The sequence below is a fragment of the Euprymna scolopes genome, chromosome 45 (genome assembly GCF_053919585.1).
Source record: "Euprymna scolopes isolate OS-2025 chromosome 45, ASM5391958v1, whole genome shotgun sequence".
Taxonomy (NCBI): domain Eukaryota; kingdom Metazoa; phylum Mollusca; class Cephalopoda; order Sepiida; family Sepiolidae; genus Euprymna; species Euprymna scolopes.
This window is the reverse complement of record NC_136526.1, coordinates 23,707,466-23,732,134: the sequence shown is the minus strand read 5'-3', so window position 1 is coordinate 23,732,134 and position 24,669 is coordinate 23,707,466. Positions and strand designations below refer to the sequence as shown.

The window sequence follows — 24,669 nt, the reverse complement described above, 5'->3', positions numbered from 1 at the left end:
GAAATCAACATTGTTGTAGTGTGCTTACTGATTAAGCTGACAAATGCTGCAGCGGCAAAGATAGCTTCTCGTTACCAGGCCAGAAAGCATCTCGTACTCGCCAATATCCTGTGTTAAGCCACCATTTGCTGGCGCATAAAGTGCTGTTGCTGCATGTGGGCACACTGACGACAAGTCTCTCCTTCTTGGACAAGGTGCAAAAAAACTTCTAACCTAATACGTTTTGCACTGTCTGCCAAGCTTCAGTCCCTGTCGCATCGCTGCAATGTTGCATCCCTGTGCTTGTTTTATAAGTACTTTCATAAAATGTACTCTGATGAACTTACTGTGCTTACTTCCTCAGCATAAATACCTACAACTAGCAGCAAAATCCCACTCCTTCATTTCAGAGGTCCTAGATGCCTCTTTCTTTGGAGTGTTTGCTTTTAGAATTCCCTCCTTGTTTTTCTGATGGTACCAACATGCAGAAATTTAAATGTAATGTAAACAATCATCTTGCTGCCCAACTTTCTATCTAGGTTACTTGCCTATAAATTTTAATCTTATCACAGTAGCACCATATGCTTCAGTGAAAATATGCTTTGTTTTGGGTGAATAAAAGTAAAAAAAAAAAAAAAAAACTACTGTGAAATATGAGATCTGTTACCGTTGACTTTCCCCATTGATTCTTTGATGGTCTTTTATGCATTAATACTGTTATAGAAGGTATAAACCCACAATCCCCTCTTCCAGCTTTGATAAAATCTGTCTAAAAAAAGTGTATATACAATTGGTAATATTTTGGCATTACATAATCCAAAACGTGTTGATATGTTGACCCTATCATTCTATCCTGCTTCGATATATTTTGTGCTTTTCGCACTATTATGATGTTCAGTGTATAAATGTTGACTCTGTCATGTCATGTGTATTCTTGATAAAGTTCATACTTGGGATGAAATATCAAGGCACATCATAGCTGTAATAGAAACATAGATAGAAACGTCTCTTCTGTGAGATAGTGTGGCAGTGAAGAAGAGGACATCATCCACTAGATTTCTAAGTCAGTTTTGAAACAACAGAAAGGCAGAAAAAAAATTGGTGCTCACATCCCTAGATGTGGCAAGTTTCAGATCGTCCGCATCAAATAGTGGCTTTTTGTTCAGTTTATCTGAGAGAAAATAGAACGGACCAAGAATAAATGCTTGAGGCACTCTACTACTTGAAAAGATTACCATTCATTTTCATATGGTGACAAAATGACCTAATCTAACTTACCATCAAGGAATGACTCTTATAAAAGATAAAATGGAGCCTTTGTGTGCGTTTTGTTTTTCCAATTTATTTTCTTCTTGGTTTTAAGTTTTCATAATTTTCATATTTTACAAAAGAAAAAAAATTATTAATTTACATAAAAATAAATAGAAAATTTATATATTATTTAATTAGAATTCATTATTGAGATGAGGATTATTAATTAATTTATTTATGTCTATTATTCTCATCTTTATTAGTTGTTGTTTTATGACATTTTAGCCAACGATTCCTCTGGCTTTCGTCAGGTGGTAACTGCGACAGGATAGGACGTTGAATCTCTACGGTTCCAGGTGAGAATTGTCTGAAGATAGCAGTTTCAACCCTAGCCAAAGCCGGCCAGAGGCTTACTTGGCCAAAACGTGATGAGACAACAACTATAGATGGCAGTAATTGCTGAGAATGCAGTTAGGAGATTCGGAGTTCTTATCCTGTCACGGCGACCACCTGACGAAGGCCAGAGGAATAGTTGGCCGAAACGTTGTAAAACAACAACTAAGAAAGATGAGAATAATAGTCCGCAATAAATAAATTTAGAAAATTTATGCTTTTATATTATGCTCAAATAATTGTTATAAACATAAATAATTATATAATTATAAATCAATCAAATAATTATGAAGTTATAATGTAAATAATTATATAATTATAAATTAATCAAATAATTATGAAGTTATAACATAGATAATTATATAATTATAAATCAATCAAATAATTTTGAAGTTATTATGTAAATAATTATATAATTATAAATTAATCAAATAATTATGAAGTTATAATGTAAATAATTATATAATTATAAATTAATCAAATAATTATAAAGTTATAATGTAAATAATTATATAATTATAAATTAATCAAATAATTATGAAGTTATAACATAAATAATTATATAATTATAAATCAATCAAATAATTATGAAGTTATAATGTAAATAATTATATAATTATAAATTAATCAAATAATTATGAAGTTATAATGTAAATAATTATATAATTATAAATTAATCAAATAATTATGAAGTTATAATGTAAATAATTATATAATTATAAATTAATCAAATAATTATGAAGTTATAATGTAAATAATTTTATAATTATAAATTAATCAAATAATTATGAAGTTATAATGTAAATAATTATATAATTATAAATTAATCAAATAATTATGAAGTTATAACGTAAATAATTATATAATTATAAATTAATCAAATAATTATGAAGTTATAATGTAAATAATTATATAATTATAAATTAATCAAATAATTATGAAGTTATAACGTAAATAATTATATAATTATAAATTAATCAAATAATTATGAAGTTATAACGTAAATAATTATATAATTATAAATTAATCAAATAATTATGAAGTTATAATGTAAATAATTATATAATTATAAATTAATCAAATAATTATGAAGTTATAATGTAAATAATTATATAATTATAAATTAATCAAATAATTATGAAGTTATAACGTAAATAATTATATAATTAACATTAGACTAAAGCGTATTTAATCAACATTTGTTTTCTAATCACTTTTTTCCTATGTAAAAATTTGGGGGTACTTTCTTTTTTTTATTTTATTCAGTTTTCACCCCAAAACAAGGCACAGTGCCACTTTGAAGTAAGGGGGACTACTATCAGGGGCATAAGTTGCAGGGATATTATGAAGGAGATGAGCAGCAAGATGTTTGTTCACATTACATTTAAACTTCTGCATGTCAGTACAGTTGGGAAAGCAGAATCCTGGAAGAGAGTTCTAAAGTCTAGCAGTCCTACGGAAGAAACTATTAGAGTAAAAGGCTTTCTTACACTTTGGGATCTCCACTGTGTAGGGGTGGAATTTAGCTGTTTGTCGGGGGGTATTTACGTTGAGAGGGTAAAACTGCTTGTAGTTCGTCAGAGCATTCCCTATTAAAATACTTGTAAATAGGCAGAGGGATGCAACATTTCGTCAATTGGACAGCGGTTGAAGCTTAGATGACAGTTCAGGATCTATCAGATTGGCAACTCTCTTTTGAGTCCAAATGTGACAAGTACTCCATACATGGGTGAATGGTGGCCTTGTAGAGGTACAGGATACTTTCAGGCATAAGTAGCTTTCTAGCACGGTAGAGAGAGCCCACTTTCTTCGCAGCAGCCTTAGCAATGCTCTCAATGTATCTCTTCCAACTCATGTTCCCCGTGAATGTTAGGATAAAGAGTTTAAAGGAGGCACTTTCAGGTAATGTGTTCTTGGTTACTGCTATTGATGGTAGAGAAGGTTTCTTGTAATTATTGAAGGAAACAAATTTAGTCTTAGCAGCATTGAATGTGACCATCCATTTTTGTCCCTATTCCACTACAGATTGGGGGTCTTCTCTAGTGTTTCTGCCATTTCCTTAGATATGTCTTCAATATACCCATCTCAGAGACAATTTCATCAGGGAGGTCATTTATGAATATTAGGAATGATATATGTCCAAGGATAAACCCCTGAGGTATTCTCGCATTTATATGATATTGTTTAGATGTATGACCATCAAGGCAATCTGGATTCTTAAAAAGGATTTAATTACGTTATGTATTCTTTTAGTGATACCGTATGATCTGATTTTCCTGAGAAGACTATTGTGCCATATCCTGTCAAAGCCTTAGATATATTTAGGGTTACTGCTCTACCCTCCCCTGCTTTGTCCAGTGAATGGTATATACATTTAGAGATTACAGTTAGGATATCTGCAGTGGAACGGGCTTGCCTAAATCCATATTGTTGGTCGGTCAAAAGTTTAACATCTGTAAGATGATGGACTAGAGCATGATTAATTATGGACTCAAATATTTTGGCAAAAAGTGAGAGGAGGCTAATGGGGTGATAATTTAACTGTGGTCAGACATAGATCTAGAACTGAAGGATGTTGATCTTGCTGGCCTGGGAGACATGTCAGAAATGTAACCGTCTGTGATAGGGAATGAGATGTAGAGAAGCGTTGTGCTACCAGATGCAATAAATCTGAACTTTCACAAACAAGCATTTTCCAGGCAGGTAAAAGAAAGAACCAGAATATGCCAAGCCGTTTAACCAATCAAATTCAAGCTAGCAGATGAGAAAACAATTCAATGAATTTTTTTATTCAATAAATTTTTTTCCAACTTAACCAAATGAATTTATCTGCCCTCGACATGAACAAAAAAAATCATAAAAAAAGTAACAAGAAAAAGTCTCATTTTTGTTTTTCTTCGTTTTTGTTTTTATGTTGGAAAATATATATATATATATATATATATATATATATATATATATATATATATATAGGATACGTTGCAACTCCGTTGATGGAATATCAACAATAAAAAAAAAAAGAGAAGGGAAAAAGAAGAGAAAACGTTAATCTCAAATTAACGCTAAAAGAAAAAAAAAAAAACAGGGTCTTTTCGAAGGTGAGTCGGAACTTTGTTATGGATATAAACTGTTATCCCCGCCGGTGTCGGCAAAAAAAAAAATAAATAAAAACACGTTATTCCGGCACTGCACTCATAAAAAAAGAAAAATATATATATGCATATCCAAGACGATAGCGGACAAAAACAAAAAAAAGAAAATTACAAATAAATAGATACATAAAATAAATAAGGGGAGAGAAAAAAAAAATGATATAGGATTTACGTCCCTTGGACTGATCTATAAGCATATTTTGTATTTTGAGACACCAACCCATTCAGGCATCTGAGGGTCGATACATATGTGAAAAAAAAAAAAAAAAAAACAGATTTGAAATAAGAAAAAGAGGAAAGGGGATGTAGGAGATGAACTAACCTCCAAATTGAACAATGGCCAACTGGCTGCAACATTTTTCTTTCTCACGTTTTTATGTTTTCGTTTTTATACATTGTGAAAATAAAAAAAAAGAGAGAAAGCTGTATATATCTATATATAATGATGTGTTTGTTCTTTCTTTCCTTCTTCCACGAGATCCATCATGTTCGCTCATCTACAAATTCACCCTGACTATAAATTATCATTTCAAGTCAAATAGATTGAATAGACATATCCCATTCAAGTAATCTTGTCTGACGGAGGAGGGAATAACGATATGATAATTAGCGTGACCTTTCATTAACTCTCTCCTAATTACCTAGAGAATACCAAGTAGAAATCTAAGGGGAGGTCGTCACACTCACAGATCCGAAAAAGTTGTTGAAAACTGAATATATAGCAAGTAAATGTTATCAAATGTAAGATAATTACTTTTCTACGTAACTGGATAAGATTTTAGACATGCAGTGTTTATCAGTATATTTGAAAAATACAAATGGCGGCAGACTGTGTTCGGTGGTTATTCAACATTAATTTGTAAAGTTTGTTTAGTGTTAACTCCTTTTCCCAAAGTTAACGTGTGTAACACAGTCTGCCGGCATTTGTAAATTTGAAATGTAGAGGTAAACGCTGTGTTTTTCGAGCCAAATGAACATTTTACATTAAATGAAAACACTATAAAGTTATCCATTTTGGTAGAAAAGTAACCGATCTTGCCTTTGATAATATTTGATATACATTTTTTTTTGACAACTGTTTCGAATGCATGTGTAAAATTTAATCCCATGATCACATTTTCAATAATTATGTGATTATATTTTACCCACTTAAAGTTTGTAAAACATGTTAAAAAAAAACCTTGTTCAATACCGATGTTGGGTTTTAAGAGTCCCTTTTAGTGAGTACCTTTTTTGAGGATATTTGTATAACTAAACGCCAAATCTGACAAAAACTTGTATGTATTTCACATAACAAATCTTTAATAAAGAAAAAGCATTCATATTTTTGAATTCTTTCAATAACTTTTCTTACGGTAAACAGAAAGCAAAAAGAAAGCAATCGAATCTAATTTCGTTAATGAAGAAGAAGCATTCATAATGTTTAATTTAAACACGTAGCAAAGAAAAAGCAATCCTAATTTTTCATATGTAAATAAAAGGGAAAGAAAGTAAATAAAGCTCATTCGATACGGAATAGTTCCACAGTGTGCATTTTATGGTAAGAGAAAATGCAAAACAAAACAATTGACCTTTATCGCATTTTTTTTTTTTTTTTTTTTAAAGTGTAATGCAAGTAATTTTACAATATCGTTGTGTTGTGATAATAAATTTTGAATAATAAATTGTTTGTTTAATAAAAAATTTTTAGTTAAAAGCAGTAATAAAGCTCATAGTTAGATTCCTCGGTTAGAGTCATAAAAACCGAGTAATCCCGCAGTGTGCGTCTTACGGTAAGAGAAAATGCAAAACAAGACAATCTAATCCTGATCGGACCTTTATCACGTTTATTTTCTTTTTGCTGTTTTTGTATTTCAAGTGAAATGCAAGTTATTTCACAATTTATCATTGCAATGCAATGATAAATTGTGAATAATAACTTGTTTGTTTAATAATAACTTTGTAGTTGGAAGCACTAATAAATAAAGCTCATCGTAAGATTCCTTGGTTAGAGTTATCAAAACCAGAAGTAAAAACTGAGTAGTCCCGCAGTGTGTATCTTACGGTAAATAAAAGAAAGAAAAAAGAAAAAAAATATGTTAATCAGACCTTAATCGCGTTTTTTTTTTTTTTTTTTATGGGAAAAACAAAGCATAAATCGGGGGATAAGCTGATGGACGTGTTTTGAAAAACGGGAAAAAGAGAGAAAAAAATAGAAAAAACGACATAAATAACTCTTTACAATTCCTAACCAGTGTTTCTTAGTACTCTTCCTTGTGAACGCATCCTCAGCAGTGTTAAGTGGTAGCAGGAATTTATTAGAGAAAAGGTTTTACAACTTCCATTGATTCTAACCGATTTCGGGGGTGGACTCTCACCAGAAAAAATATAGGGATCTACGATTATCGACGAAGAGGAGATATAATAGGCCTATAACACACCTCAGATCCTGTGCTGCAGTTTGTGTACATTACATTTGCATGTAATGTTTTGATTTTTAATCCTATTAAGGTCAAACTCACACGGGGAAAAAAATGAGTTCATTTTATATATAGATAGAAGAAGATAGAAAGAAGAGATTACCTGTAGCATTTTTTAAATTACGCGCTATGTTATAAAAGAAGTGCTCCCCGTTGATATCTATGCATTTTTGGGCACATTAAATAACGCTTGCAGATGCTGCCTGTAGATCTTCTCTGGTGATTTTCCTGAAAGCGTTGGTAATGGTCTCCTTTATTTGGTCTAGATTGTGAGGATTATTTGCATAAAGTTTTTGATCTAAAGTCCCCCAAAGATAAAAATCACATGATGACAAATCCAGAGAATGTGGTGGCCATAACCCTTTGCTTATTGTTCTTTCTTCCGTAAACATGTCATGAACTCGTGTCAGTGATCTGTGAGATGTGTGACATTTAGCGCCATCTTGTTGGAAAAAGAATTGCATTTTGTCTTGTGGTGCCAGTTGGTTGTTAAGAGAAAGATTAGAGATGCTGGGTTACTTTTAAGTGGGCCACCCTGTATAAAAGGGAAGATGTGTGTGTGTATATTTGTATGGCTGCCAAAAACTTTTAACACATGCATTGTGACAAAATTGGTATCGTTAGAAAGATCAATTTCTCGGATAAAAAATATCTAAAAATTGATCAAAAAGATTCTGTTTTGTCAACTGGGCCGTTTTTTGCGTCAACATTTTTGTAAATCATACGCCTACCGATCTCAATGTTGGCCGAGACAGCTAGTGCATTAGCTTTTTTCACCTCTTTGTTCTCTTTCATACTACGGCTAATTCCCCCCCCCTGTTCGCATGGGCACTCGCTGCTATTTTGATTGAAACAATTTTTTCTTTTTTTTTTTTTTTTTTTTTAGGGGGGGGTTGCTCAATAGCCTTAGTATACCACCTCTCTCCACCCAGGCAACACCGGGTAGCCACGCTAGTAACCAGTCATGTTTTAATTATTTTCTCCTTAAAGAGATTAGTAATTTTTTGGTTATTTGGGTTTTCTGTTTTCAGGTATATCGGCATATTTCGGTTCTTTCCATTATCTGCCTGGAAAGATGTGTGAAAGTTCATATTTATCATAACAAAACTGCATAATTACCAATTTTGGGATTGAGTTATATTTGAAAAAAAAATCTTCCATTTTAATTGCTCTAATTAACCACAGTTTGCAATTAACTCACAAAGTTCACGTCGATTATTGTCGGCCTCTCTTATTGATTTCCCATCCCCACTTTATTATCACTCTCCCTTACATCACTTTGTGTTAGCAATCAAACGTAATAAAGTTATGTTTATTCCAAGTTTTATTAACTTGGAATAAACATTTGCCATTATAAACAGAAAGAAATGTCATCAATTAGTCATATTTAATCCATAACTGGAGAGTGAAAAAAGAAAAAACAAAAAGACTAATTTTGGTTTTTGTCCTTTTATTTAAATTTAACTGTCTTGGCTCGCTCTGCCTTTATTCAAATAATTCAATGCGAACACAATCATTCGTATATTTTCGAGTTTGTTTCTATATCAAAATATTTGACCTGTTGACATGTTTATAGAATGAGTAACTAATATTGGTTGCAGACTGTAATTTTTACCATTTTCACTTTATGTTAAAGTTTTGTTGTTAATTTGATGTATTTTACCATTCGTGACCAGAGTCCAACCTGGCGAGTGCTACCACCTGTACACAACATTCACAGAAGAATATCAATTAGTTGATTATTTGCCACCAGAAATATTAAGAACTCGTCTGGAAGAATTATGTTTACAGATCAAAGTAAGTGAAGTTCTATCATTCTGTCTGTATCAACGGAAGTTGCATTTATTTCTCACTAAAAGTCGAAAAAAAAAACTGCTAAACATATAAAAAAAACAAAAAAGACTACTAAAACTATATTTACAAAACATATGTTCTCTGTTTCAATGTTACCAAAGACATGCTTTGGTAAACAAACTGTTATCAGAAAATTTGCATAAGTGGAATTATTGTTTGTGAATAGAAAAAATTTAATAGTGACACATTACTCAATAAGTTTTGGGCCTAACTAAAAAACAACTTTTATTCATCAAAGTTTCCTGATTTCTATGCTTCTCTAATGCTTTGATGTCTATTTTATAGATGTTTTTTTTTTGTTTTTTTTTGCATTAAATATGCCTCAATTTCCAATGTCTCTTCTTCATTGGAGCTAATAGTCACTGTTGGCCCTACCTGGAGAATAGGGTGGGTGTGGAAGGAATTCAAAGTGTGAGTCATGTTCCTTCGCCATCATTATGATTGACCTCTGATACAGTGCATTTTTCTTTATTTGTAATTTTTTTTTAAATTTTTTATTTCTTTCTTTAAATGCACCAATAATCTATATATATATATATAAAAGGCAAAATGGGCACGCACGTTTCTGTATGTCTGCTAAAGGCTTTTTTCAGAGGGGGTTACTATTTTGGAGAACTTTTTATATACTGCGTAGATTATAATATCTACGATTTGCGAACAAACATCAGCTCTCCATTTATTTTGAGAGACTTTTTTTTTTTAAATCTGGTTTCCAGTGTTTGTCTTTTTCGTATAAATAAAGCGAAACTGAATCGAAACAAATCGATTCGCTGGCCTTTGTGGCCGGCACATCTTGAAGGCAATCAGCTTTGATCACTGTGGGGGAAACCCTTCATATCAGACAATTGCTATTCATTAAGACACTGCCAGAGCTCCCCCTCTTGCGAGAGAGCTGGTTTTCCCCAACATCATGGGTGAAGCAAATATGTCAGAAAGCTAAACTGGTCGTAGGCCAGTTTAGCTTTCAGCTTTCTGCCGTATTTCTTGGCATGATGGTTGACATCGCTAAATTTCAACGCTTTACACTTCCACTCCCGTCTTAACATAGCGGTAACATGTCACATTTTCTTTCACTTTCTTTTTCGCCTTCATGTCGCGTGTTCAGGTTCAAGTTTCCCTGCATACTAACACTTTTTTTTTTTTTTTCAAACACCCGGGCAACGCCAGGCACCCCCGCTAGTACTATATAATATTTACTATTGATTCTTTTTCCTTTCTAAAAGAAATTGATGAACAAAATAATTTGCATATCACAAAATGCTGATGCCAAAATCTTGCATGTTGATGTTGACATCTTTGGATAGTTTTCACCTGTTGTTGTCCATTCAGATGACTGTCATTTTGAGTCCAGAGTGAAAAAGTAGATCCATGTTTCATCCACACTGATGCAAAAACTCCTTTTGTCTATTAAATATTTTTTTTAAAAAATTGACTTTCTTTCATTCCAAATTGAACTCTGATGAAATTCCTGGGTGCATGTCTGATACCATAATGGAAAACAACCCTCTGAACATTTACGTCTTCTCTCAGGACCATCGTAGACAGTTGATGTCAGCTCATCTTGATCTATTCCATGCCACAACATCTTCTCTCTACTGTTTCGAACTGTGGCAAACCTAAGACTGTCCGTAAACTATCTCTAATGGTCGTAAACCATTGCAAAACTTATTGTCACTTCTAAAATAAGTCCTGGACCTAACAAATAAAACAACTACTTTTAAATAAAATTCAACTTCATACTTATAAACATAGTCAAAATACTGAGGCCAAAACCATCCATTGTCATATATTGATGCAAAATTTTTTTGTTTCATTGAAACCGTTTCAAACAATGTTCTGAATCAACACGTTGTTTTGGATCAGCTGTGAACACTGCAGCCATTTTGAACACAACTTTCTCATTGACAAATTAGTGAATCTTCGTATACTGTTAGATTGTACATAACTTCAAAATACAATTTGTAGACTTATGTTTTTTGAGACAAATTTCAGTAACTTAAGTGTTCAGCATCATTTGTGTCTGTACAGCCGCATTTAATATCAAATTTAATATCAGCACACAACCATTGTTGAGGCCTAATAACACTTATCAAGCGATTACTTTGCTTGAACCCTATTTTGATCCATCAGAAAAAAAAAAATGTTTTATTAACACATGAAAGTTCAGATTTTTTTTCTGATTGAGTAAGTTTGCATTTTAAAATAAGCAACAACCAGTAATAAAATCTCCAATCTTCAGTTTCTTTGATGTTCATTGCAACTTGTCAATTCCAAAGTGTTTACTTTTTCTGTTTCCTAAGTTAAAAACTTTTGTCTTAAAAATATTAGAAAAAAAATGACTTCCTTTCATCCAGAATTGAGCTTTGATGAAATAATTCTGATGCTTAGAATAAGTTTGTAATTCCATTGTTTTCTAATTATTTAAAAAAAAAATATTTCTTAATTAAACCGTGATTAAGTAAATTCTGTTTTTGGGTACTTGTGCAGAATTTGAACCAGACGTAACTGTCTGTTCGGTTTTGCTCAGAACACAACGTCGGCCACTGGCTTTCAAAGCATAACAATGCTACTCAAGGAAAAATACTGAAAAAAATATATAAATATAATAAAATGATGAGAAAAATATAACGAAAATAAAAAAAGATACAACAAACCTTCCATAACAATTTATTTTTTTATTCTTGTAACAAATTCTTTTACGTGAAAAAAAATAAACAAGTTGCATTTTTTCAACCAAACAAAACTAATAAGAAAACCATTTTTTTAAGAAAAAATGCAGTTTATGTGTTTTTCATGTTTTCTGTTTTTTGCATTTTAATGAAAAGTAAAAAATTTTTTTTCTTTTCATCAACATTTCTTTTCCTATATGATGAAGCTGGGTGACTGATTTTTTAAAAATTAAATTAAGACAGCCATGATATTCCCTTCGGATTATACTTTTCTACGGCCGCATCAGTCAATGTGAAAGTGGGGTAAGAAAAGACAACGGATGTGGGAGAGACTTCACCAACCGGGTAGGTTTCTGATATATGGTTTACGCTGGAGACAAAATGATCATTGTAAATTTTTGTCTCCACATAAACTTGAAAAGATAACTGGTCCTGTTGATTTTTTTTTTTTTTTTTTTTTCCTCAAATATCATCTACTCTTTTGCCGCACATTGATCAGCATTGCATGTCAGACTACAGTCACACCCAAGCACATGACGTCATGCTCTGAATAAAACCAAGTTATGGCTGGTTCAAATTCTGCACAAGTACATGTTTTTGTTTTTAATTTAAATTTAAACAAGAAATACTTTGTTGTCAGGTGAAATAATTGAGGATGAAAGAACTTGTTTTTCAAAACAAATAAAAAACAGCAAAATCCTACAGTTTAACAACACAACTTTCTTCACGTCTGAAGATACTGACTTCCTGACCAATAAATGCACCAAACATTGATATTGTGTTTTATTTCCCTTTGCAAAACTCAATTATGTTCTACAAACTCAAAAACAACAATTTTCTTCTACTACCTGCCTCTTCTACAAGTATTTTAATGGTGAATGCTCTGACGAACTACAAGCCGTTGTACTCCTTCGATGTAAATACCCCTGGCAAACCCAACAAACAGCAAAATCCCACCCCATACACAGTAGAGATCCCTAGATGTAAGAAAGCCTTCTACTCTAATAGTTTCTTCCCCAGAACTGCTAGACTTTGGAACTCCCCTCTGGATTCCTGCTTTCCCAACTTTACTGACATGCAGAAGTTCAAGTGTAATGTAAACAGATATCTTGTTGCTCAACTCCCTACATAGTATCCCTGCAACTTTTGTCCCCAATAGTAGCTCCCTACATCAAAGTGGCATTATGCCTTATTTAGGGTGCAAATGGAATTTAAAAAAAAAACAAAAAAAACTAAGCAATCAAACCAAATGTCACAAATATTTGAAGATATAAAATAACTGAAAGAAGAAAAACTTTTTCAAAAAAAGGGTTGATATGCTGCAAAACAATCCAAACAAATTATGAAAATGTATTCTCCTATTCAGAAAACTTATTCAACCTGTGTGGAACTTGAAATGAGATTTCATGCTCGTCTTTCAATGCCGTCATATGTAAATAACGATAAATTTTACTTGTATTTGTTATATAAACTCCTTTCTCTTTAATTGTATTCTTTATTATTTATTATTACTTATTATTTATTATTACTGTTTATTGTTCTGCCTTTGTATATAATGTACCATTTTACATGTTTTAGCAAAAACTTTTTTAAAAAAATATTTTGTTGATTTATTTTTTTTTTAGCTGCTAAGATTAGGAAAGATTATTCCATTTGTGTCGAAGGCGTTACAACCTCCTTCAATCGAAGCTCTTCATCATGCAATTGAACTTCTACAGAACTTGGTGAGTTATGTTTTCAATCTAATTTGAATCTGCTCTATCTTTTTCGCAGAAGAAAGCCCTCTTGGCAGGGCATTAGAATTCACATCCCCCCCCCCCCTGCAGAGGGTAAAAGTTCCTCAGTGGGGCTACCTTATAGCCGTGGGTGATAATCTGTGATGCCTTGAGACGGAACCTGGTAGTTGAGGATCTTAGAGGTCAGGTGAAGTACCTCCACTTCCCAACATACCACTTTGGCCCTTGCCTGGCTATCAGAAAGGCATACTTCGATCAATCAGATGAAGCCCTAACATCTACTACCAAATGAGCTCACAATAAGATAAAAAAAATTTTTTAAAAACATGAAAGGCTAAATTGAAAATGTTTTCCTCTCATAAAAAAGGAACAAAGCAAACTATCCGATAACTTTACAAAAGAAAAGATGTTAGAAGGTTAATCATCATATGAAGTAAATAAGCCCAAACATGGCTGCAAACCAAAATATTTTTTCACTAAAGATTTGAGTGATGCTTTAGGAGTCTGACATGCACAAGTATACTCATTTGTCAATGCGAATAGAATTCTTCCTTGGCAGATTCCAATAGGCGGGTAGGGAGCACTGACAGTGAAAAAATCAACAAAATAAACATGATATCTCAAAATAAAAAGTTCAAATGAAAAATGCGACTTGGAATTCCCTAAATTCTATGGAAAAAATCCTTTAACAAAACTGAATTATTTTATTATTATTGAAAAATAAAATAAAATTCTAAAACTATTAAAAAAAAAAAAAAAAATAGCAGAAAACTCATGATAGTTATCAATCACAAAAAAATATACATAAAAATAATGAAAAGATCCCCACAAATACACACGTTTTTACTTTCAATACTTGTCTAATTCTTCACAAAAATCAAAGTAGAAATATACCGCATGCATACGGTATCTGAGGACACCTTAAACATTTAAAAAAAAAAAACAGAAAATGAAATTTTTAAATCATTGAAATTTACAATTTCTAGTAACAAAACAAATATATTAATCTCCATTTCATTCGATACATGTTCTAGCAACAACTCAATTCGAGTTTGAAAGTGGCTGCAAGTTTTGATCAGGTGGTATTTATGCCCTCCATTTTTTGGACTATCGTTTTCCATTAGAGAGAATTTAGTGTCATGAGAACGCTTATTAACTTTTTTAACAACGCTCCACACGTAATAATCCAAAGGACTAAGGTCTGGTGAGTTCGGAAACCATTTGGTATGACATGATTATGTAAATTCTCATGTTTGAGAGATTTATGGGATGGTGCCGAATCTTGTTGGAAGACAGGCATTTCCATTAGCCACATTGTCTATCCAATATATACATTGTCTATCCAATATATACATTGTCTATCCAATAATGGTTTGAAGAGTTTCAATACAGGCATTTGCATTGACTCTAAGACCTTGTGAAAAAAATGAGGAGGCATGATGTGCCCTTCACAGTTTACAACACTGAAAACCATCACTGATGCATTTTAGAAATCTTGCAATTTCCGAATTGCTGTGTTTTGCTTTTATAGACAATATTACAGCGTGTTTTTTCATTTCATTAGTTATAGTAACATTTGCCATGAGATCTTCTGAAAGCAAAAAAACATTAATTTGTATATTTTTGATTTCGATTACAAAAATATGTCCTCAAATAACTTACACACCATTAACAGCCACAATCTGCTAAGATGCTTCAGATGCCAAAAGTTTAGACATCACAAAGACAACTGTAGAGGTTACTGTACATGCACTAAATGTAACTCAAAAGAACCACAACAAAAAAAATGTCATGAAATATATTGTCAAGGAACTCGCCCAGCTTTCTCCAAAACGTGTGAATGATGAAAAAAAGAGAATGAATTCTCGGAGTAAAATATAAAAGAAATATTTTGTACCTTGAAGCTAAAAAAATAGTCAAATCATACACTTTAGACAAATTCTACTGAAAAGCAGTAGAAAAATCAACCACAAACATTTTCCATCAGCTAGATAAGTACTGTGAACTTATGAAAACCCGATACAACCAAAGAATGGCCAAACTTTCCAAAAAAATATTGAAACATTACACCACGAAAATTAGAGAAAGCAAAAAAGAATCTAATAAAGTACTAATCTCCTCCTTAATTTCCCTTCTTGCAAACCAATGTTTCAAAGAACCAAGCTCTACAAAAACTAAATATTAAACCAGCAAAATCTTTACCATTCCAAAGAAAGCATAACCATTTAAACAAAAATTTGAAATAAGCACAAAAAATAAACTTAAACTGTTTGATGAAAATAGAAAACCTAAATGAACAATAAGTCATCTATCATTGTCAAAGCAAGGAAATAAACAAGATAAAAACAAAACCAGTTTTGATCGGAAACCAGAACTTCAAACAACAAAACCAAAACAAAGGACCAACAAGAAGATAAATCAAGAACAGAAGATGAAATGGAAAAACCGAAATCAGATTAACTTTCTCAACATTATACAAATAAAACTCATCTTATGCCACCATCAAACCCAAAACAAAGCTGAAACATTTGAGAAAATTATGTATGTAGACAACAAAACAATTCAAGTAAATACAGAAAAATTAAATTCAAACCATGCAAGCCACAATAAATGCAAACTGCAATAAATTTGACTAAGTAAATATGCTCAAAAGCCAATGAAGATGAATTAACAAACCAAGTTCCTGATGTAGTTTTTCGACAAGAAAATTGAATATTAAAAATTATACTGCACAGAAGATATCCACACTCATAAACATAACCTAAAAAAGCATTCTATGGAACTGCCGCAGCCTAAAACCTAAAATAAATAACCTATTTCTCGAAACAAATCATCAACCAGTTATCAAGAAACCTTAATAGCTGAAGGTAAAATATAAACTACAAATAATACAATCACGTCCATAATGCCCAACAGATAACTTCTGGATGAGTATCTATCCTTATTAGAAATAATATCCTCCAAAACAAAATCGATCTAAAAACTAATATTCAAACCATTGATATGGCAGCCGTACTACACAGAACTAAAAACATCTGCTCTATCTGGATCCAATAAATGAAACAGAATTGAACAAAATAATAAATAAGTTACTCAAACTCTCCATACTATTATTAGGTGACTTTTATAGTCCTAATAATATATGGGGATCCATATACTCAGATAAGAAATGGAAAAAATCTAGAAAAAATTATTAACAATAATGACATCATTGTGACCTCAATATTTTCATGGACTACGACTGGAAAGTTCTAGAATATTCATGGGGTAACAACAATAATATTGACAGATTTAAAAGAAACCAAAGAACCATCTTCCTCAATGAAAAATAAAAAAAAAAAAAAAGCAAATTGGGAGGAATATAAAAATAAATGCCACAAAAAACTTTCAAAGAAAAAAAACCTAAATAAATTTGTTGAATACTTTTCTGAAACATTAATAGCCATCGCACTCAAATATCCAATGTACCGGAATAACAAACAGTTTAATGATGAATGCAAAATAGCAATTCCTCTAAATAAAACTGCTTTACAAAAATTCAACTCTCAACCAACAAAGTACAGTCTAAACCTCTTCAAACAAAAAAGAAGAATTACTCGTAAGCTCATCAGAAAAGCTAAAAGGACATCATGGAAAGATTACATAAATAAATAAACACAAATTCAAAACATATACAAAAACTTTAGGCAAAACCTTACCCTCCTCCTTAAATCTAAATCTCATAAAAAAACATTAAAATAACAGCGACTTAAAAAAAATATAACAAATCTTCTTGCCTAAACCTTTAAAAACAATTCCTCTAGCAAAAATTCCAGTCAGTCCTTCTAAAGGGCAAAACAAGATACACCAAAAAAAGATAAAAATCTAAACCTCAACTTAAACAACAAGTGAAGCATGCATGGTCCCCCATGAGTGCATAATGAACGAGGCACAAAAGTTCAGCATTTGACCCCAACCCTCCATTTAGCCCCAAAAGTCCCCAGGAGATGTCAAATCCTGGTGAAAATGAACAAACGGTGCAGTTTTAGGCCTTAACATATTTAAATTTGAGTTCAGCATCATGCAAAACTGTTAAATAAACATATACAGAAAATTTTGGACAAATATAAAATAGTCTCTAAAATGGAGTTTTTTTATTAGCCCTAAAATAACCCCTGGGGCACACCCAAGAGTTATCGTGAAGTATAGACAAACAAAATTATATGAAAATCAGTTAGTTAAAACTTTTCAGAAAGTTTTATAAAAATCCAAGGCATCAGTTTTTTTTAATAAGCACAAAAGTGTCAATTTTAGCCATTTTAACTCGAAAGGCACGCCTAAGGGGAGGCAACCGGTGTTTTCCCAGAAAATCCTTTCTGTTTCTTTAACATATCATGTTTAATGTTTGTGCAAAATTTCAAAAAATTCCAAGGCATAGTTATTGAGAAATGTGCGGGCAGACAAACAGACAAGGGTGAATTTACGGGTCCACCCTCCTTTTGTCAGGAGACCCAAAAAAGAATATAATTGTCCTTTTTCTGAGAATGAACTCATAAAAGCCATAAACGAATACATAATACAACTCTTGGTGCAGATGAGATATATTGAGTTTTTTAAACAACTTCCTCCCAAATCAATAACACATCTTTTTAAACACCTCCAACAAAATAGCTGGAAACATATTATTGTGATCCCATCTCTAAGCCAAAGAGAGACAGCATATATCCACAAAATTTTAGACCTACAGCTTTGACAAATTGTCTGCAAAACTTTTGAAAAAATGCTAAATAGAAGACTAAACCAACGGCTTAATTACCAACATGCAAAGTGGTTTTAAAAACAAGAGAAACAATGGACAATATAATCTGTTTAGAAACCTTTATTAAAGAAGTTTTCATTAAAAAAGAGCATATCTTATGATGCAACATCATGACAAGGTATGATAAAAGACTTATCCAATCTTTCCTGATAAAAGATTTTCTATCTGATAGAAGTTTTAAGATTCTGATTCACACAAAAATTCAGGAATATTGTAAATTGTCTAAACAATGGGATTAAATGGCTCCTTTTATGTGAATGATATTTTTCTTCTTTTTTTTTTTTTTACATGGGAGTCACCACTTATCAAGGCCCAAAGGCCACTCGAGGATAAGGGTTAATTAGTGGACAGCAGTCAATGGGATAATATTGCAGTAATCAAATCATAAGTAGTGGAAATTTTGTACATTGGATTACTTAGGGAGACAGTTCATCAAGAATTTGTTTATGTTGGACTTGAACAATCAAATTGTAGTCAGCTGGAAAGCAGGCAAACAGAAGAAAATTCCACATGCATGCAGTTCTAAGAAAGAAGCTTTGTTCATAGAATCTATGTTTAGGATTGTTTTTTTTTTTGTTTGTTTTTTTTACAAAGGGGGGGCCCGCTTATCAAGGCCCATAGGCTACTCGGGGATAAGGGTTAAAGAGTGTATAGTGGTCAATGGGAGAATGCTGTGGAAATTTGGTCAATTGGATTACTTAAGGGGATGGCTCATTAAAAATTTGTTTATGTTGGACTTGAAGGCAACCATATTGTAATCAGCAGGAAAGCAGGCAAAAGGGAGAGAGTTCCGCAAGTATGCAGTTCTAAGAAAGAAGCTTTGTTCATGGAATTTACGTTTAGGTTTAGGCACAGATAAAGAGTGGGGGAAATTATTTATAGTGTTTTCAGCTAGACAAGTGTTTCTCATGAAAGTTTGGCGAAGGGGGACCATTGATTGGAGCTCAGATGAGCACTTGCTATGAAAATAACGATAACGCAGAGACAGGTTTGCAATGTCTGTTCTTTGAGAAAAAGGTTTCAGGGAAGAGAAAAGGGCATATCCCATTAGGCTATGAAGTCTATTTTGGAAGGATAAGTCTTTCTAGCAGCTCCTGCCCAGATGTGGCAACAGTACTTCATCCTTGAATGTACCTGGCTTTTATACAGGTAGATAATTGCATCAGCAGTGAGATATCCCACCATTTTCCAGCGATCTTGGCAACAGATTTGATGTACGTGTTCCATTTCAGATCAGGAGTAACGGTCAAGCCCAGAAGCTTGTCAAAACTTGAGGCCTCCTGAAGACGAGAGCCATTCATTTCAATTGATGCCAGATGTGGATCAGTGTTGATGATGTAAAGATAGAAGCTTGGTTTTAGATGCATTAAAAGTAACCAGCCACTCCTTTCCCCATTGTACTATGTGCTCAAAGGAGAGAGAATCGGAGAGAACTTGGTCGTTTACTGTCTTAGATGTGCTACCATAAATGGTAGTGTCATCAGCATAAATGTCTACAAATGATGTAAGGATGTGATTTGGAAGATCATTGATGTAGATCAGGATGGAATCCTGAGGGATTCTGGCGTTAATACTATGAGCTTCTAAATTCTGCCCATCAATCACTACTCTTATGAACCTATCAGAGAGAAATGATATAATAATTGAGAAGACATTTTCAGCTATAACGTAGCTGGAGATCTTGTGAATTAGACCTTTATGCCATATCCTATCAAAGGCCTCAAAAGTAATTGCCCTAGAAAGGAAGCCTCCATTGAGAGATTCGCTAATCCTATAACTTTAAGCACATCTGCTGTAGATCTAGCAGAACAGAAATCATATTACATAACACTAAGAAGCTTATTTTTGCTGAGGTGGTTGACTACTTCTCTATTTAACCCAGATTCCAGCAACTTACTTATGACGCACAGGAGACTTATTGGTCTGTACTGAGAGGGGGATGAGCGATCACCTGAATTCTTAAATACAGAGCATACTGATGAGGTTTTCCAGAGTGTTGGGAAGCAGTTCTCCTTAAGACAACAATTAAACAGCTATCAGAGCCAATTCTGGTTGAAGCTTTTTCAGCACTATAATTGGAATGATGTCAGGACCAGTTTCTTTGTTGGAATCAAGATTTTTGATTAACTTGGCAACATCACACAGATGTTTTTATGTCACAAGCATGTTTTCTGATACAGGAGGAAATATTGGGGGTTGGCGGCCTTGGTTGCAAAGGGTAGAATTAGCTGCAATGTTTGACTTTGTCTGATGCTGACGAGATTACCTCAGGTCCATTGATGATGATTGGAATAGAGCACATGCTTCTGTTCATGACTCTGTTTGCTATTTGCCAAAACGGTGGGAACCAAGCTGCTGCTCAGCTACTTTAGACTTGACGAACTGAGCATACAACTCTCTTGCGTTCTTCATTAACCTTTTACAGTGATTGCTGGCAGTCCTGAAAGTGGCTTTAGTCTCAGTACATCTAATACATTGGAAGCAATCAAAAAAGTGATTTTTGTACGCAATCGCAGCAGCACATCCAGGAGAGAACCGCAGCTGGCTGTTAGATTTTTGATAGAATTTTTTGCATTTTGTATGAAGCGGTCTGTACCATTCCGTCAGGTCTGATTCTGTAGAGGACACATTCTTTTCAAACATGGAATGCAGAGGCAGATCTGATATAAATGTATCAGCCATAGAGTATCAATATATAGATGGAGAGGTACGTCTGATGACCTATTACATTTTGTTTTTATCTTAACTGATACAACCGAGTGGTCAGAAGATCTCAGTGGAGACAGAATGGAAGATGAATATAGCTCAAGAGCAAAAGGTCTGGCAGACTTGCATACTGACCATCAGTGTGTAGCACAAGGGTGGGTTCGTGAACAATCTGAATGAGGTCATAAACAATGGAGAAATTGTGACAGAACCTCCCCTCATTATCTGTATTGTTTGAGTGGGCTAACTATTCCACATTGTGAACATTGGAGTCTGCACATTGATTCACAGACGTGAATGTTAGCTGAAGGATGAGTAGACAGGATGTCAATTTTCTCAGATATGCTCTTAAAGATAGTAACTTCACTGTTGTTGGGGGCGATAGAGGGCAAATATAAATGAAGTGGTGTGAGCAAGTGTAACCCAGAAGCGCATATAGGGTAAATTAGGGTTTTTTTCTGGCGATGTCCCTACCACATGGAAAGCCATCTTTAAAGTAGGCACATATTCCATGCCTATGGCGATCTTGGGGGTCAAATTTGAATGTTAAGTTAGAGTATCCTTTAATTACAAACTCATCTAGGGAAATAGTCAGTCCAATGCCAGTTTTGCTTAGGAATAATAGGTCTGGTTTAGTCCCCAGTAATTAGGTATCAACCTCTGGAAGGTTGGAACGTAGACCCCTGATGTTGGAGAAGGAGACATAGAAGTGGGTGTCTACATTGAAAGTTGGAGTTCTGGGTTTAATCATGTATTTTTTCTGGAGACTTTTCATAATTTTGTGATTTGTGGAACAGGTCGACAGACTTAGAGAGAGCATGGCAGAGAGGGAAAGTAAGAGAGAAAAAGAAATGAAGAAATATTGCTTATGATAAAATATATTTTTGTAGAACATAAGGTAAAGCCATAACAGTTACCCACTTATATGGCAGCGAGAAGCCCCACCAGAAGCTACGACATGGTCCAGAATCCATTCACCAAGTGGCAATACAGTAGCCCCAGTACTTTGCACCTGCTGATAGGATAGCATACTTAGTGGTTAATCCAATATTCGGGTCCTTGACTATCGGGCAGATAACATCAGCCCAGATAAAACGTTTACCTCCAGTACCCTCACTAGTGACATGGTCACAAGGATAGACATAGAAACAGAAAATTTCTGACATCTCTGGCTATTGTTCACACAAAAATACTGCCGATCTAGAATACAACTTTTTCTTCTCCCTTTGTCAGAAAAATCTCTCGTTATAAATGAGGACTAAGTGAGAGTTACATGAACTGCTGATAATGCATCCACAATGCATTGTCTACTGTCCATAAAAAAATTGATAATATTAAGTATTCTCCTTAATATAAGTTCAATTGACATGTTTAGGGAAAGTATGGCGATAAATTTCCCTCTCATTAACTGGAAATAAATAGAATTATCAAAACTATTTATGATATTTTAAAACCTATTTTACATTAAATAAAACAATCAAATAAAAAATAAATAAATTAAAAACTGAAAAAAATATTAGCATTTGCATCTAATAAGAAAGAAACTATCGCAAATTCCCAACTCATCTCTAAAAGTATCCGTCTTTAATGCAAACTATTAAAGATCGTCTTAGCTAGAAATAAACCTCAGCATTCACAATTTGTAATCTGTCATAGATCAAAATATATTCTTTCGAACATCAATTGCAGATGTGCATAAACAAACTGAACACACCGAAAATGGCTTTAAATTTTCAACAACCAAAACATGGCCATTTCCATAATCATAGAAAAATGCATAATGACCCTACTCTGTATGTGGAAGAAACAAAAATCAAAATAGTTGACCACATAAATTTTTGGGAATTATTATTATAAAAAACTCTCCTTCATCCCTCATTTAAAACAAAAATGCTTCAAAACCTTTCAACTATTAAGAGTTATAGCAAACACGGACTGGGGGACCAGATGGTACATCACTTATAAAATTATATAGAACCCTAATAAGATCCAAACTGGACTATGGAAGCTATATATACAGCTTGACCAGAAAAATCTTAAAACTCTGTACCGTTTATAAATGTACGGAATATCAGAACTCTTTTATCACTTACACGTTTCTATCCAACTTGATATTGTCTTTAATAGAAAAAAAAGTCAAGATATACACTCAAATGGCTGTGTTATTAATATCAAAATGATTATTATTTAAAGTGTCATATTAAAGTAAAAATGTTGAGTTTGTTTTAATTCTAAATAAAATAAAATAATTGCAAAGAAAACAAAAAATATATAACATGTTTGATTCAGTATTTTTAATTCTTTTATTTTATTAGAAAAGGTTAGAAAAAGTTAAATTTATTTATTTTAATTCTTTTTATTTAATTTTATTTAGATAGAAAAAGTTAAATTTATTGAATATTTTTAATTCTTTTATTTTATTTAATTGTATTTTGATAAAAAAAGTTAATTTTTTTTTTTTTTGAATGTGTAACAAACAGTGAAGACTTAAAATTGTTGCCATAAAATTTTATGACATGTTTAAAATGAACAGAAAATAAACACGTTCAGGCAACATATGCATAAATGATGATCATAAAAATATGATAATCATTATTAAAAATATGATAATCATTAAATTTTCCAAGTCTTTTAAAATATGATACTTCTTAATTTGTGAATACAAATGTGACTGCCTTTTGATAATTTCTTTTTTGTTTTCTTCAGAATGCTTTGGATGATGAAGAAAATCTGACTCCATTAGGCAAACACTTGGCTCGGATGCCAGTCGATCCACATTCTGGCAAAATGATCCTTTTGGCAGCCATGTTCTCATGCCTTGATCCTGTTCTCACTGTTGCAGCAAGTCTTAGCTTCAAAGATGCTTTTGTCATACCGTTGGTAATACCTATTTTGCAATACCTATTTCGCAATACCTGTTTAACAAAGAGAAATATCTTAAATTAGGAAATTTATGCGAATTGGCAGTTTAACATAAAACATTACTGTTTGCGTAATACGTGGAATTTCACTTCTGTTTTTTTTTTTTGTTTTGTTTTTTTTAAATAATCACATTCCGAGTGATCATGTTAAATTCCATTTAACATCTGTTTTACATTCTGGCATGTGATGATGGCTTTTACAGATTAATTTTCAACTAAACCTAGAACTGACCAAGTTTTTATGTGTGCCTCTTTTTTCCGAATCACTTACTCTCGTATCGCTTAACCTTTTTACAATATTTTTGATTTTTGTCCAGAAATCCTATTTTAATTTTTTTTATTCTGATGTACGTAGCTGTGATAAAACAAAAATACCATATTCCAAAAATCATGTAAATTGATCAAGTAGCCTTATTTTGAAATAAGAAAATAAAATTTTGTGTAACCAAAGAATAGCTGTCATGTCCACCATTTGTAAAAATAAGACAAAGAAACATGACTCAAATAATTTAAACTTGCACAATTTCTCGTTAATTTCTTAAAAATAATTTTCTTTATAAAACTAAAACTACCTGATCAATTTACGTAATTTTTAGAATATGATATTATTTGTTTCTCACAAATATGCGTATTTTCTTTTTAATTTTGTTTTTAAATATAGGGAGAATTCTGAAGGCAATCTTGTTGATGTGGTGTATTGATGAAGGCACTGGTCACCATTACCTCAATAGGTCAGGAAGGGCATTGAGTC

At 32.6% G+C, this 24,669-nt stretch overlaps 1 protein-coding gene across 2 annotated transcripts in view; it reads left to right on the top strand.

Annotated features, from left to right (window-relative positions):
• Positions 1-24,669, top strand: part of LOC145269289 (ATP-dependent DNA/RNA helicase DHX36-like) — a 180,114-nt gene that overhangs the window by 84,258 nt on the left and 71,187 nt on the right. For both annotated transcript variants that reach the window (XM_080124973.1, XM_080124974.1), the window contains exons 17-19: positions 8,911-9,031; positions 13,383-13,481; positions 23,704-23,877. In XM_080124973.1, coding sequence (XP_079981099.1) covers positions 8,911-9,031; positions 13,383-13,481; positions 23,704-23,877 — 394 coding nt within the window. The remainder of the gene's footprint in view (positions 1-8,910; positions 9,032-13,382; positions 13,482-23,703; positions 23,878-24,669) is intronic.